Raw genomic sequence first — 16,096 nt, forward strand, 5'->3', positions numbered from 1 at the left:
AGGGATTATACAACTAGTATGTAGAGAAATCAAGGGTGTATCTAGGTTAAACATAACTGGTAAGAGATAGAATAGCCATTTAAACCTAGGGATATATAAGGGATATAACGTTCCCAGGAGAGAATGCATATGCCTTATGTTGCCTTTTCTGATAATACATAGTCAAGATAAGACTATAGTCGGGAGATATAGGTAAGAAGAACTTCCAAGTGTTTATCAATTTTATTTGGTGGTTGCAAACTAGGTTGTTTATATCACACATTTTGTGCAAAGAAGGTAAGATATTTCTGGTTAGGAAGAAGTTAAGATATTTCTGGATAGGAATAACCATTCTCTTCCCTTTTCCTCCCTCTCCTAGAAATGTGATGCCCAAGACTTTGGATGGGCAAATAACCATGGAGAAGACTCCAAGTTACTTTGTGACAAACGAGGCTCCCAAGCGCATTCACTCCATGGCCAAGGACATCAAACTGATTGTGGTGGTGAGAAACCCTGTGACCAGGGCCATCTCTGACTACACGCAGACACTGTCAAAGAAACCCGAGATCCCCACCTTTGAGGTGCTGGCCTTCAAAAACCGGACCCTCGGGCTGATCGATGCTTCCTGGAGTGCCATTCGAATAGGGATCTATGCTCTGCACCTGGAAAACTGGCTCCAGTATTTCCCCCTCTCCCAGATCCTCTTTGTCAGTGGTGAGCGGCTTATTGTGGACCCCGCCGGGGAAATGGCCAAAGTACAGGATTTTCTAGGCCTCAAACGTGTTGTGACTGAGAAGCATTTCTATTTCAACAAAACCAAGGGGTTCCCTTGCCTAAAGAAGCCGGAAGACAGCAGTGCCCCGAGGTGCTTAGGCAAGAGCAAAGGTCGGACTCATCCTCGCATCGACCCAGATGTCATCCACAGACTGAGGAAATTCTACAAACCCTTCAACATGATGTTTTACCAAATGACTGGCCAAGATTTTCAGTGGGAACAGGAAGAGGGTGATAAATGAGGCTAGAGAGGCAGAAGAAGGCTAGTCAATAGCTAAGGAGGCTCCTTGCCTGAGTCCTTGAATACCCCAGCTTCTGCAGCTTCACTTGCTGGAGTGCCAAGTAGATCTCCTCCTCCTTCATGCAGCCAGGATTGCCTCCAGTGTTGTTAGCTTAGGCAAACAGGTGGATCCCACGGCATCCCCATGGAGGAACCAGGCCCATCTGGGCAGCAGCATCTGGTTGACCAGATGGCCACCAGAACCCACTGTTCATTCTTATCTTCTGCTAGTTAATATAGCCTGAAGACAGAGGATAAATAGCTGTCAATGTCAGAGACAGTGCTATTAATGTATATGTGAGTGGCAAAAAGGGTCTGCTTTATGGGGGTTCTCACTTTAGCTTGGGGAGCCAGGGTTCTAGCCCTGTATCTGTCACGGGCACTCTGTCTACACCTCTGCTTGGGCTTCTCTCCAGAGTGCACTTTGTGGCTGAGTGCTCCAGGACTCCTAGGGAGCAAGGTCCTCCCTCTAAGGTGTTTGTAGTCTTCTCTTTAAAGGCCTCATTCCACAACCCCTGACTTCCTCCCTCCCCACATCATGAAGGCAGAGGCATGCACGTTCCTCAGCAAACACACACACAAACACACACACACACACACACACGCGAAGGAAAATAAAAGCTGACACCCCTCAAAGCCTTCTTTCCAAGAGCCCTCTAAATGGGGTTGGGTCTCGCTCTTCATGAGTATCCTGGGTTGTGGAGAAGCTTAGCGTATGCTCTTGTGTTCAGATCAGGGCCACAGGGCTGCTCTAAGAGTAAAGTAATTATAACTGAAGTCAGAGCTCTGAGGTTGGCAGAGATGAGTGGCCATATCTGGGGGTAAAAGAAGAAATCCTGTCTTCTTGGTGGGAGGTTGCCTTACCTGAAGCCCATCTCTCCCAAGCACTATGGTTCTGAGGCATGTTTTTGGGGGTGAACTCTGTCCCCTAGGTCCCCAGAAGGGCAAAGACCAGAAAGTTGACAAGTCTGTTATTAGGAGTAATCCTTAGCCATGTAATGGGGAGAGGAGCAGTCATCATTCTTCCAATTTGCCCCACCACCACCACCTCGGGCTTCATTTTCTCTATTTAGAGATGGCAGAGAGTAGGGTAGTGGCAAGAAAGCTGACTCCATTCATCAGATCCAGTTTATGGGGGTTGGGGTGAGCAAGGACTGTCTGCAGACATCCCCATCAAGGGCTGCTGAATGAAGTGTCCCTTCCCATCAGTTTGATTCAATTAAAATGCATCATTTGACATAAAGCACTTGTTCACAGGTCTCCAAAACCGGGAATTGTTCTAGTAAAACTGGAAATTTATATGAGTGGGGGGAGTTAAATCTGTTCAGCTGTTATTAAACTGTCATTTCTCCCGCTAAATGAAAACTGTGTTATTATAAAGCTTAATGCAACCTGATTAATGGGTTTTGATGCTGTGTTTGTGTTGATCATCTCCATCTTCCCCCCTCCTCTGGAATGCCAGGAGCATCCTCTCTCTGAGACGGCCAGAAAGTCCCAGAGTCAAGAATGTTCAGAAGGTTCTGTCTGCAGAGCACAATAAATCTTGCAATAGTACAAAGCAGGTGGGTCCTAAAAGGAGTGCAGCTTTTCCTATCTTAACCAATCCCAGCAAGGAATGAACTGATACGCCAGATTCATAAACAGCCTTACAAATAATTTTTCCAGATAATAAAGCAGTTATTGAGCTGAAGGCAACCCATATACCTGCACTATCAATGCAAAAGAAGAAACAGATCAAAATGCATACATACACATTTGAAGGAAGAAAACGCACTCATTTTTAGAAGGGCAAACTGTGGGACTCATGTGGGTTTGGTTTCATAAGCAGAGCAAGGCGTGAGTGAGTTTCAGTCCTCCCTACCCATCAGAGTCAGCCATGGAGTTTGTTCAAGCTTACAGCTTCCTGAGCTCTGTTTCAGATCTGTTCATGAATCAGAAACTCTAAGGCGAGGCTCAGGAATTCATCCTTTAAAAAATATTCTTAGGGAAGCTGGAACTGAGAGCAACTGGAGGAAAAGACTTTCCTGTGTATTTCTTTGCCTCCTCTCCCTCCCTCCTACCTCCTTTTATGCTTTTGCTTTTCTGGGAATTATTTCCAAGGGAAGTGACCTCCACAGTGTTATGGCTTCCCTGCAGAAACGTGTGCTCTTTTGGAGTTCAGTGGCAAGAGGGTTAAGTGTTGCCCTTATAACTTAGACAAAGGAGAATCTGGTTGTAGCAATGCTTTAAAGAAATAAACGACCTATTAATCTAGCTTACTCTCATCACCTCCATTCTGGGCAGGCACATATTCATTTGGACCCTCAGTCATACCTACTCTCCATTTTCCATCTCCCTGGTTGTCTATGTGTCTTTAAAAACCCAGAACATCAAGACTTGCCTCCAAAACATGTGTCCTCACATAAATACGTCCCCAAAATATGACAAGCAAATCCATTTTGTAATGTGGTTAGCCAATGGTGAATAAGCCATTTCACCTGGGAAATAAAAGTGGAGAACCCCCCTTAAATTATTTATACATCCTTGCATACAACAGGTTAAAATTCCCTGGAGAAAGAGGGCAGAGGGCTAAGCCTTGGGATCTAGGGGATTTTCATATTTAATAGTGTTTGGTGTTATAGTTGAAAACTCATGGTTCTGAAGAGAAATGCAAATTTGTCATGTTTAAGGTCCATTTTCTTCAGTGTCTACTCTAGCTTGATCCTTGTCACTCTGGGAGTGAACCACTTAGCCATGTCCCCTTCTGCAATGTGGAGACTTGATGAAGGAATTATTTTCTATCCAGAAAAGCTAAGTCAACTTGCTGAAATAGAGTCAGGTTAATAATACTTCCGCTCTATTTAAACGTGAGCATTGCAACTCACGGGAGATTGAATTTTGTATTTGATTTCAATTAGCAAAGCATAAATTATGTTTAATTTTCTGTCCCCCTCCTTTCCCTCAAATGGATGATTCATGGCTCTGGGAAGGCTGCTGCGTGTGGTTCAGAGACGGGAAAAGGAGAATTCATCCTCCCAAATAGTGCAGCTGTCATTGCTCCTGTATTCGTCTCTTTCTGCCAATATCATTCTGTACCTGAAAGGTGTGAAAACTTTGACTTAGACCTACCAGCTCAAAACACAACAATAATAATCAAAAGCATCCAGCAGCCCATTTATCTTTTGGACTGTGTATGAAAGTCACGACTTTAGAATAGTAAATATGTGACCCTTCTTTGGGATTCCCTGCAAACTTCAAGAGCCCCTCGGATCAGATTTTAAGTTAAGGAGAGTGTGGCCTGCTCAATCCCTTAGCACTAGGAGTCCAGTCTGAGCCTCACTTCTTTAAGACCCCAACTCTTTCCCCCTCTCATTCACCCACCTCTTTATTTCACAAAGAAAACTTCTCATTGCCTCACTATGGTCGGGAAAGAGGTCACTGGGTTTTATCCTTGCCTCTGTCTGTGTCTTGGACAACTAGATTTATCAATATGAAAGTTAGTTTTCATATCTGTAACATAAGTATACTTAATTTCTGCTGGCATACCACCCAGAGTTTTTCTGATGATCAAAATGAGTTAATAGATGGGAAAGTATTTGAAAAGAATTAAATACTTCATTGACACAAGAATAGTGATGATGATGACGATGCAGCAGAGCTGATGGCAATAAAGATGACGATGGTGATGTGATGATACTGCAGAGATGATGGTGATAGGATGATGACGGTGATGACAATGATGATGATGGTGATAATGATGAGTGCATGGTGATGATGGTGATGGTGATGGTAGTGATGGTGATGATGATGATCTGTGGAGCCAATGGTGATAAGGATGATGATGATGATAATGATGGTGATGATGCAGAGCTGATGGTGATAAAGATGATAGTAGTGATGGTGATGGTGATAATGATGATGGTGATGGTGATGGTGATAATGATGATGGTGATGACAATGATGATGATGCAGAGCTGATGGTGATGATGGTCGTGATGTTGGTGATGATGATGATGATGATATGATCTGTGGAGATAATGGTGATAAGGATAATGATGGGGATGCAATGATAATGATAATGATGCAGAGCTGATGGTGATAAAGATCATGATAATAATGGTGATGGTGATCATACTGCAGGGGTGATGGTGATAAAGATGACCATGGTGATGATGATGGTGAAGAAGTTAATTGTGAAGAAGATTAAGAAGGAAGAAGAGGAGAAGAAAAAATGGTTCCCCAAACCCCTTCCACAACAACATGCCTTTACAGTGTTCCAGGGACTATGTTCAGGTGAAAGCGCTGTTTTACTCAGACCAAACAATAATGAGAGTGCTAAGGGAAAGTGAAGCACCATTGATGTGCTTAAAGTCAAGGCCAGAAGAAGAGCTCCCTATAAATGGCACTGAATGGGCTGAATTTCAGACACTCAAATGCAAAACCTTCTCCCCTACCCAAAGACAGGGTTTTTCTCCACGGAATTCATAGATGGGTTCTCCCCACTGTGGCCTTTCCCTTGCTGCATACTCAAAGTTCTTTCAGATATAACAAGGCTTCGAGATTCATTCATACAGAGCCAAACATATTCTCTTGAAATGAAGGTGAGGGCGATGTTTTTGAGCTTTCAGGCTATGTATTCAGTGCTTGAAGTTCTGAATCCTAAAAGCTTACATGGAAGACAAAGATGGTTTGGAAGCAGGGCACATCCTTAGGAGCAGCTCTCGTAGCTTTCCGGAAATAAGTTGGGATTGGCAGATCTCCTCAGGTTCTTCCTGTAACAAATTAGGGTGGAAAGAGATGAGTTCATGCATTTCCCAGTTTCTCAAAAGAATGTAGACTTGTCATTTTCAGACATAAGAGATAAATGGAACCACTTTCTCAAATTGTGAAATGTCTTATATGACGAGGTAATAATAGTACATTTTCTGTCATCAAGGCAGGAAATCAAGGCTAATAAAATACATGTCCATGAATGGAAGATAAGCAAGAATCTCTAGTGTCCCTGGGCTATGGGAAAACAACGCTGCTCTAGAAGCTGTCATATTTTATTCAGTCTTTAATTCACACACACACATCTGTGGAGTGACCAAGTGGTAACAGGAAGAGATATGGGGAAGAGCAAAGCTGACTCACCCTGACACTTGGCACTCCCAGCTCAGTGGGGAAGATGGACATGGATTTAGGCTAAATGAGGAGGGACATACAGAGTGTACATGAAATGAAGCAGGGTAGGGGGAGATAATATGGAGGATAACCAACTAGGGGGAAGGGAAAACCACCAAGTACTTGTTGCAATAAAGACCACACTCAGCAGCATTTAGTCTCATCCCGAATTCTAAGACAATTCTTACAAAGCACCAAGTGGTAGACACTAACAAAAGAAAAGGTAACAATTATAAGATTGAGTAATTAAGAAGACAAATATTTGGGAGAGAGACAGAGAGAGAGAGAGAGAGAAAAAGAGAGAGAGAGAGAGAGATGCATAAAGAACGTGGTTAACAAGAAAAATATTTGCCCAGAAGGGAAGATGCTATCTGTTTTTTTTAAATGACCATAGCCAAGCCATTAATAGGGAACATAAATCCTCCCAGGCTCCTTCTACCACCTATAGTTTCCTTGGTATTGTCTTTGGTCCAAGTTCAAGGGATATCTTTGATGATACCCTTAGGTGTCAGCTGCCTATTGACTCATACATCCAGAAGGAAACACCAAACTACTTGAAATTCATCTTTTCTGAAAATGTGCTAAAATCAGTAATAGTTCAAATTAAAACACACTTGCACAATACACAGCTTTAGTTAAATTAACATATAAGGTAGACTTGTCCTCTAGCTCAGGGATAATCAGGTGTTACGACCGTATTTTAAAGATGGGGACTGTAAGGAGTTGGGTTTGCGAGAGACTTTTCCAGACTTCCAAAGCAAGGTAATGACTGAAGTAAAACCATGAAGTGGCTGGCTCAGAATAATGGGAGAAGGAAGTGACAGTGCAGCCTGCCCTAATAATGGTAGTCAGCATGATTTGAAAGGGTATTTTTCTAAGCCCAGGAAAGGTCAGTTTGAATAGCTGTGATCCTGTCTAATCATTCTGGACCACGTGGAAAAAATTATTTTTAAATAGGCAGGAGAATTGATACTGAGTTTTAGTTGCAGACAACAATGACATGGGGAGTCGTCCATGAGGCTGTGAACAGACTAGAACTACAACAGTCTTTCATTTTTGGGAATCAGAAAGATCTTCATCACAGCTTCTTTCTGGCTCTGAGTGGACTCATATATCCCTGTTGTTGTAATAACTGTGGGGCATAAGACGGACTGACTGTGAGATATGGAGCTCTTTGGGGTTAATACTTCTCAATCTGGCCAGTTTCGGACATCACAAACCCATTCTCTGGTTCTTTTCCAGGAGAAAATAGAGATCTGCATTCAAACTGAAACCCAGAACAACAGAGATTTCTCTTATTAATCACCTGGCCCCAGGAAGTGCTCCCTAGCAAGTTTTCTGGATGAATCCTTTCAGGGATGGGTTATCTCCGTATTTAGCTTCTTCCTCTTTACCATTTCCTTCCAGAGCCACATATGACATGGTGTCTACTGAGAGAAGCCTCCCTTTACAAAGATGTCAGATTATCTATCCTATGAACCTTGGGAACCTGGGTCCCATAGCTCTTTTTTTCCAGAGCAGGGTATTTTGAGAAAAAGGAAAAAAAAGAAAAAAAAAAGCAATGGAAAGTCAGAGAAGACATTTAGGGTAGCACTGAGCACCAGGAAAAGTTGATGCAGGAATCCTAGTGCAGGTCAATAGTGGGGCTGAGAAATTTGGTGTAAAGAACCCTCAGAGTCCATGTCATATGTCTTCATTGTACCGATGCAAAATTAGGAATTACCTTGTCTTGCCTAAGATAACACAGAAGAGCAAGGCTTCCATCCCAGATCTGTTGACTTCTAGTCCTGTGCACTTCCCACTACCCTCAAATCAGAGACTCAGGAGATAATTCAACTGTACTTAAAAGTAGCTTTGCCCCTCAAAGGACATGAGCTCATTCTTTTTCATGGCTGCTTAGTATTCCATGGTGTATATGTGCCACATTTGCCTTATCCAGTCTGTCAATGATGGGCATTTGGGTTGGTTCCAAGGGACATGGATGAAACTGGAAACCATCATCCTCAGCAAACTAACACAGAGACAGAGAACCAAACACCGCATGTTCTCACTCATAAGTGGGAGTTAAACAGTGAGAACACATGGACACAGGGAAGGGAACATCACACACCAGGGCGTGTTGTGGGGTTGGGGGGAAGGGGAGGGAGAGCATTAGGACAAACACCAAATGCATGCAGGGCTTGAAACCTAGATGACGGGTTGATGGGTGCAGCAAACCACAATGGCACATGTGTACCTATGTAACAAACCTGTACGTTCAGCACATGTATCCCAGAAGTTAAAGTACAATTAAAAGATATTTTTAAAAAGATCAACTCATAAATAATCCTTCAAAAAAAAAGTAGCTTTGCCTCACAGATTGGTCTTGGAAATGGAATGTTTCTAAACATGCTAAGAGGATGGCTTTTTCTAAAGGCAGGGGTTAAGTGTATGCTTGATTCTGAATGGGCCCCAGGCTTCTCTCACTGGAAGGTAGTCCAGCTTTTTCTGATGGCCTTCCCAAAGCGTCAGAGGATACTGATGAGATATTCACCAGGCTGGACTGACAGTGCTTCAGAGTCCTGCAGAGAACACAACTGCAGGTGAACCTAGAGCTGTGCATGTGTTGGATCAGTGCTCATAGTTATCTACTGCCCTTTGCTGGCTCTACATCTCATCTGTCAACCATTAGAGTAGTTGCTTTGAATAGGGAGCAAGATGGTGTTCTGAGGAAGCCATGAGCAATTATCTCTATCCAGAATCAACTAAATTAGACACAAGCACAAGGAAGAATATTTAGGCAGTGATAGTTATTAAACCAAACCAAGGAGCTGTGAGATCTTTTTATTTATTTCATTCCTCTATTGTTGAGTAAACATTTATATATCATCACTATGCCAGGTGCTAGAGAAAGGTTGTGAACAAGAAGTCCCATTAAACTGTCCTCATGAAACTTTAATAGGAGAAAGATGCCCATCTTTCTCTTGTTAGCACAAGAGCTGTCCAGCCAGTAAGCAGGAATGGGTGGGATGGTTTCTTGGGAAACACAAAAATCTGGAATTTGATAATTAAAGCGAGCTTGGGCTGTAGAAGATATTGGATATCTCCTTCCTTTATATCTCAACTTGAGAGGAGAGTTGATATTAAGCTTTTTGAAAATTTCTAACTTATTTTTTCCTGCTCCTTTCTACCTGGAAGAAACATAAAATATCCTGGAACAAAAGAGAATGAAATGAGCTGGAATTGCAGGATTAGACCAGAAGCAGGTTGGAGAAATGACAAATTATGGTTCGTGAGAGGCTGAGAGACCATTATATCATGTCCTGCTTACCTCTACAGTGGGTCCACAGAGGCAAAGACGGGCTAATACACAGCAACCTTAACATGGTTCTTTGCTGGACCATGGAAGGACATGGTCTTCCTTCCCGGCCAAATTTTGAAAAGCTCCAATCTCTTTGGCAGATCTACCTCTGCCACATCTTTGCTTACAACTTAATTATACCTGTGTCTCTCTAACAAAGGATATTTACCCTTAAATGTCTTTAGAGGCTGAATTTTTGTCACCAGTTTGTGTCTAAGATCATGGGAACAACCTTGGGACAATCAAAAATCTACAATAAAGGCAAAACAGAAAAAAAAAAAAAAGAAGTGGTGGATGTTCTTTCTGACAACTCATGGAAAAAGCAATAGTTAGCAATTTGGTTCCTTCTTTCCCTAGAGAAAAGAGCAGGACGTGTTTGAAGGTGAGGCTGCAGGTTCCACTGTGACTCTGCAAATCGAAGGCGAGAGATAGCTTGATCAAGCAGGAGATAGCTTCTTTTCTGTCCTTTAGGGAAGAAAACATTTCTTAGTTTTCATCCCAGTGGAAGCACCTGTAAAGGGTGTCAGGGGAGAGGACCTGCTTCCGTGAATGCTTGGGAAAAGGCCTTTGGAAATAAGGGCTTTTGTTACCCTGGGATTCCCGCTGAGAGGAAAGGAAAGAACAAGCAATAAAATAGGAAGTGTTTATGCCATAGGCACCAGGACGAGGTCTGAGTCTAAATCACAGACTCACGGACCAGTCCCCAAGCTGGGATGAATCCCATTATCCATTTATTCAGGTCTGGCGCTCACAACAGAGAATATAGATTGAGGTCCTTATAAATTTCTGGTTTCTAACCTCGGCTGGGCCCTCCGTTCTGTTATTCATTCCTTTTATTGGTCCCTGGGAAACTATTTTCTCAGGCCCCTTGTATTCGTTTCTGAGACCTCCCCCTTTTGTCAAATGTTCTATCCCTATCCCTGTTCTCTCCCTCTTGTTCTCTTGGCCAAAGGAACTGGCTTCGTGGAGAAAGGTGAGGTTGTCTCTCTCCGCCTGTCATTGGACTTGGATTACCTCATGCATTAAATGTATTCAGTGATAGCGCCAGCCTCATAGCACATGTGAGGATAGGATGACATATATAAGGAGCTTAAAAGAGAGAATAACAACAACAAAAAAAGAGCTCAGTGGGTTTGCTGTTATTATTATGAAATTTAAAAAATACTAGCTGTGGCATGAATCCTTCATCCTCCACCCACATCTCATTATTTCCTACTTTTGCATCAGATTCTTCTCTCTTAACCTCCAGGATCATGGACTTTATTCCTGTATCCTCCTCTTCACTCAGTCTCTATAAACATCAGTCTAAAATAGAACATCTCATCCTTAATTTAAAAAACAAAAATAAAAAACCTTTCTGGAGCACTTTTCAAAATACCGTACAACATCCCACCGTCATGGCTAAAGTCTTTGAAAGTAGATTTTACCCTCTCTCAACTCTCTGAATTACTTTCCTCTTCTCGTACACCTGCCTCCTGATATCTGCTCCCATAAGTCTAATGAAATGCTTCATAGGACCATTAATGATGTCTTAATTGCTAAATACAGAGGGCATTTTTAGCCCTCTTCTACTTGATCTCTCCATAGTGTTTGACACTGCTGGCCATCTCCTTACACAAGGAAGCTCTCCCACTTCTGTTTCCATACCATTCCCCTCTCAGACACCTCTCCCAGCTCTGTTCTCATCCTGTCTCACCCTTACAGACTCCTTCTCTTCTTTTTTTTTTTTTTTGAGACAGGAGTTTGGCTCTTACTGCCCAGGCTGGAGTGCAGTGGCGTGATCTCGGCTCACCACAACCTCCGCCTCCGGGGTTCAAGCGATTCTCCTACCTCAGCCTCCCAAGTAGCTGGGATTACAGGCATGCACCACCATGCCAGGCTAATTTTCTATTTTTGATAGAGATGGGGTTTCTCCATGTTGGTCAGGCTGGTCTCAAACTCCCGACCTCAGGTGATCTGCCCACCTCGGCCTCCCAAAGTGCTGGGATTATAAGCATGAGCCACCGCGCCTGGCTTTCTTTTAAAAAAAAAAATAGGGGAGGTGGCTGTCTTTGGATCAGTTCTCTTCATGCAGATGTTCTGAATGGTGTCATTCACTCCCATGGTTTAAACAATGTCACAGCTAAATCCCAAGCTTATATTGTGAATGGCCATAGTTCCTAACACAGGTGGTGTTAATAGCCTATCCAACAACTATCTTCTCCCTTTTCCCTTGTTTAAAGAACCCTGCTTTTGTTTTGGTAAGTGATGGCAACATGTGGAGGGAAAGAGGACCTCTTCTCTATCCCCAAGGAATGACCTGCCACTAATCTAAGCAATTCACGTGAGCTCCTAATAGCCAGTGGAGCCTGAGCAGTGGTCAGCTCAGAGATTCTGAGAAATATAATCTTTAAAAGATAGATAGATATATACATAAAGATATATATAATCTTTGCTGTCTCATATATATATACACACACATATATACTATATATAAAATACATAAATATAAATATATATATTATTTTTATTACTAGGTAAACTTAAACATTCTCATGGTTTTAGACACTGTCTATGCTGGTGACTACAAATTGCACATTTTTAGCCCAGAACTACTATATATATATATATATAGTGACCAAGGCTAAGAAGAAAGGGATCTATTTTTTCTACTTTTGAATACTGTTTTGAGGATGACAGATGTAAGGGCTGTGGCAGCCATCTTGTGACCATGAAGGCAGATACGGCTGACACCAACAATGTCAGGGAAGAACTGATGAAAAGAGCCTGGCTCTTTGTTGGCCTTCTTTATCTACTGAATTATGCAACCCTGCAACTACCTCCTTCCAAGCTTTTTATCAAATGTGAGAAGAAACATCTTGGTTGCTTAAGATACTTGCAATTGTGAATCATTTTTGCATATATACATATCCAGGTTATAAGACCCCTAAGGTCCATAGGACAGAAGAGAGAATGCACGGATATTAGACCTCAGCATCTGGGGAAATCATTATGACCTCATGATGTTGACTGGCATTGTGGGGTCAGGCAAGCATATATCAAACGTATCTTTTAAAAAGCAGCACTGGTTTCAGACACATGTGGACCCTATTTCGTTTTTCACATTGCGATGCATCGCTTTATCCCCTTGCAATTCTATTCCTCTATCATTAAAAGTAACATCTCGCAACACATCTTTGGATCCAGCATCTTTTCTGCACCACCACAGTTACGCAAGTTACAAATTCCCCCAGAGGCTTCTCAGATTTGGGAGAGTTAACATATTACATCCAACCTACAGATGTTCTTCTCCCAAATTTCAGGCTCAAGACATCTGAAATCCCAGGTTACCTAAATCCTATTCAATACCTGATTCTAAACAAACCCCATTAAGGTAAACAATCTCCAAAGGCTCTATCTTGAGTTAAGGACAAATACCAAGAAGAGTAACAACTAATATCTCTGGAGTAATCCTGTAGTCATGGTACTTAGATTACCAGCAGCATTTATATAGTTGATCACTCATCCATCTCTCCAACACCCACCTTACTTCACTTTCCAAGAACGTGTATTATTTGTATTGCTAATCCACACCATTGGTTACTCTTTATCCTTGCATGCTGGTTACACCTCACTTTCCAGGTCCTTCAGTCCTTTATGCATTTTTATTACTAGGTAACCTTAAACATTCTCATGGTTTTAGACACTCTCTATGCTGGTGACTACAAATTGCACATTTTTAGCCCAGAGCTTTCTCTTGAACTCCAGATTCTTATATCGAAGTACCATTTGGGAATATCATAGGCATCTCAGTCTTAATACATCCAAATCAAATTTCAGACGTCCTAAATCATCCTAACTTGTTTCTCCCGATGTTTCTGCATTTGAGTAAATGATTACTTTGCCTTTCCAAGCCAAAATCTGTATTCACTCTTGCTCCTTTCTTTCACTTATACTTTGCATATAATTTAAAAGCAAATATGTCCAGAATCCAGCTACCTCTCATCACTCCCATTTAGGGCTGTTAGATTTTGCAAATAGTTGCATAAGATATATTTATGCTAAACATTTGCATTTATCTTCCTGGTTCTTTTGAGGTCTCCCCATAGTGGTCCACCTTTCACCAGTTTAGTCCCTTTTCTATTTGTAATTTATTCTGCATCTGGGGCCGTGTTAACTGACAAGGGAAACTGATTATATCATCCCCTTACTAACACACTACTTGTGTAATACCTATATTAGTCACTTACTTCTTTAAGTGGAAGTGACAGGCAGCACAACTCAACTACGATTCAGGACTAAAGGGAATTGACTGGCTCATGGAACAGATTTACAAAAGGTGGCTGGCTTGAGGTATAATTATATCTAATAATTTAATAATATCAGCAAGTGTTCTGGTTTTCAACCCCATCCTTTTTACCCCCTCTGTCTTTCGGCATTTTAGCTCTGATGATCTCTTTTTTACTTCATTCTTAGCGTTTTTTTTTGGCATGAGATCATTACAGCTGCTTGTAGTCTAACCTACATTACTCCTAACAATTCCACAGAAGAAAGTATTTTTGTAAGGGCTCCATCAAAAAAAAAAAGGGTCACATGGTCACTCAGAAACTAATCGCTGTGGCCATGGATCTGGAACACTCTCAGAGTCTGGCTTAAGTCACCCTCAGGGACTGCGAAGAGCCAGCCCCTATCCTTATGACTTGGGAAACATAATTATTGAATGGAGATGCATGATTCCAAAAGGAGATCCTGGAAAAACCAATTTTCCAACCAGTTTTCCAACCCAGCCTGGTTTCCTTTTGCCGCCTTTCTCCCAGGTGGGGAACAGCATATAGCAAAGTGGGGAGTGTGCAGGAACAATGGGGACTTAGAGCCAGTAGCTTCTGCCATCCAGATGGCACAGGCTGTTGGCCATTTTTGCCCAACGGAATATTTTTCATGATTCCTTGTTTCCTGCATGATAGATTCCAAATGCCCTGGCTTAGTGCTTAAGGACTTGCACAGTCTGTCCTCAAACCATCCCACCTCCAGCCTCTTCTCTGGCAACTACTTCCTACTCAATGCTCCTGCTACACTGATTTTTCATCATACCCTACACAGTTTCTGCTATACTTTGTACTTGTAATATCTTCCCTACACCAATCCTTTCTTTCTATGCGCAACATTACTCATGCTTAATGCTTTAAGACCTGGCTGAAATATACCTTTCGTGATTCCCTTAATGCTTTAAGAGCTGGCTGAAATATACCTTCCCTGATTCCCCAGCTGAACTGGTTGTCCCATCCTCTGCATTTTAAATGCTCTACCATACCACTTAAGATCATGCAACGCCACTTCTCTGAGCCATCGTTTTCCACTAGACTGTGAGCTCCTTGGAGGTAGGAATGTCTCATTCATCTCTGTCTCCCTGATGCCTGGCGCTGGGATTGATACAGGAATTGTTGAGCAAAGGGATGAATGAAAGGTTTACCAATCAAGTAAATGCATTATTTAATGACGAGAGCACCAGGCAGAGTCTTCAATCTTCATTTAAGCCCTCCTTCCCACCTCTTTATCTAGCTTTCCCAGCTGTGGCCTCTTTATCCACTGAGCTTACTGATCTCTTATAAAGAGGTAATATGACCAATAAATGAAAGAGAAGAGCTGCTCACACTTCTGAAGAATGAGAAACTTCCTACTTTCACTGTATATGTTTCCAGGTTATGATGGGCATCTGACTTTTCATCTGAAAACCTCATTAAAGGCCTCAAGAGGTAAGATAAACAGTCTGGGAAAGACAGTTTTTGTCTCTTTCTGCAACTCTGGAGATTCCACAACCTCATTTGATGCTCCTTTTAGCATTTTGTCATCATGGGTAAGAACTCCTTTATGTCTAACTAAATGCCATCAGTGTGTAGAACTTCTTTATCTTAAGGTGGGTTTCTTGAACACTTAACAAATGTCAGGTGCTCTTCCCTCTACCTGAAGTGCTCTCTGCCAGATATACCTGTGACTTATTGCCTCACCCCATCGGGTTCCTGTTCAAATGTTCCCATCTCAGAAAGGCCTTCCCCATTGACTCCATGTAACATCATGACCCTTCCACCCTGGACAGCTGTTCCTTTAACCTGGAGTACTTTTGTTCATAGTACCTGTTGCTATAACACAGCATACATTACCTTTATGTGTTCAATTGCTTGCTACCTAGCCAGGCATAGTGACACACAACTGTAGCCCTAGACACTCGAGAGACTGAGGTGGGAAGATCCCTTGAGGCCAGGAGTTTGAGGTCACAGTGAGATATGATCATGCCACTGCACTCCAGCCTGGGTGACAGAGCCAGACCCTGTTTTAAAAAAAAAAAAAAAATTGCTTACTATCTGTCTCTTCCACTAGAACATAAGCCATAGGAGGCCAGGGACCCACTGGCTCTTGTGTCACTCTATTCTGTGCTGCTAGAGTAGTGCTTGGCCTAAAGTAAGCACTCTGTAAATATTAGCCAAGTGAATGAAGAATATCACACACTACACGGATGACAGAACTCTATTTTACCCAGCAACTCTATGAGGTAGGCTGTAATGTCATTCCATTTTACAGGTGAGGAAACTGCAAACCACATGAGT

At 42.2% G+C, this 16,096-nt stretch overlaps 1 protein-coding gene across 1 annotated transcript in view; it reads left to right on the forward strand.

Moving 5' to 3' along the window:
* Positions 1-2,429, forward strand: part of HS3ST4 (heparan sulfate (glucosamine) 3-O-sulfotransferase 4) — a 487,219-nt gene extending 484,790 nt beyond the window's left edge. The window contains exon 2 of the mRNA XM_011987954.1: positions 359-2,429. Coding sequence (XP_011843344.1) covers positions 359-995 — 637 coding nt within the window. The 3' untranslated portion in view covers positions 996-2,429. The remainder of the gene's footprint in view (positions 1-358) is intronic.
* Positions 2,430-16,096: the final 13,667 nt, after the last annotated feature.

The sequence above is a fragment of the Mandrillus leucophaeus genome, unplaced genomic scaffold (assembly GCF_000951045.1).
Source record: "Mandrillus leucophaeus isolate KB7577 unplaced genomic scaffold, Mleu.le_1.0 Scaffold32, whole genome shotgun sequence".
Classification (NCBI taxonomy): domain Eukaryota; kingdom Metazoa; phylum Chordata; class Mammalia; order Primates; family Cercopithecidae; genus Mandrillus; species Mandrillus leucophaeus.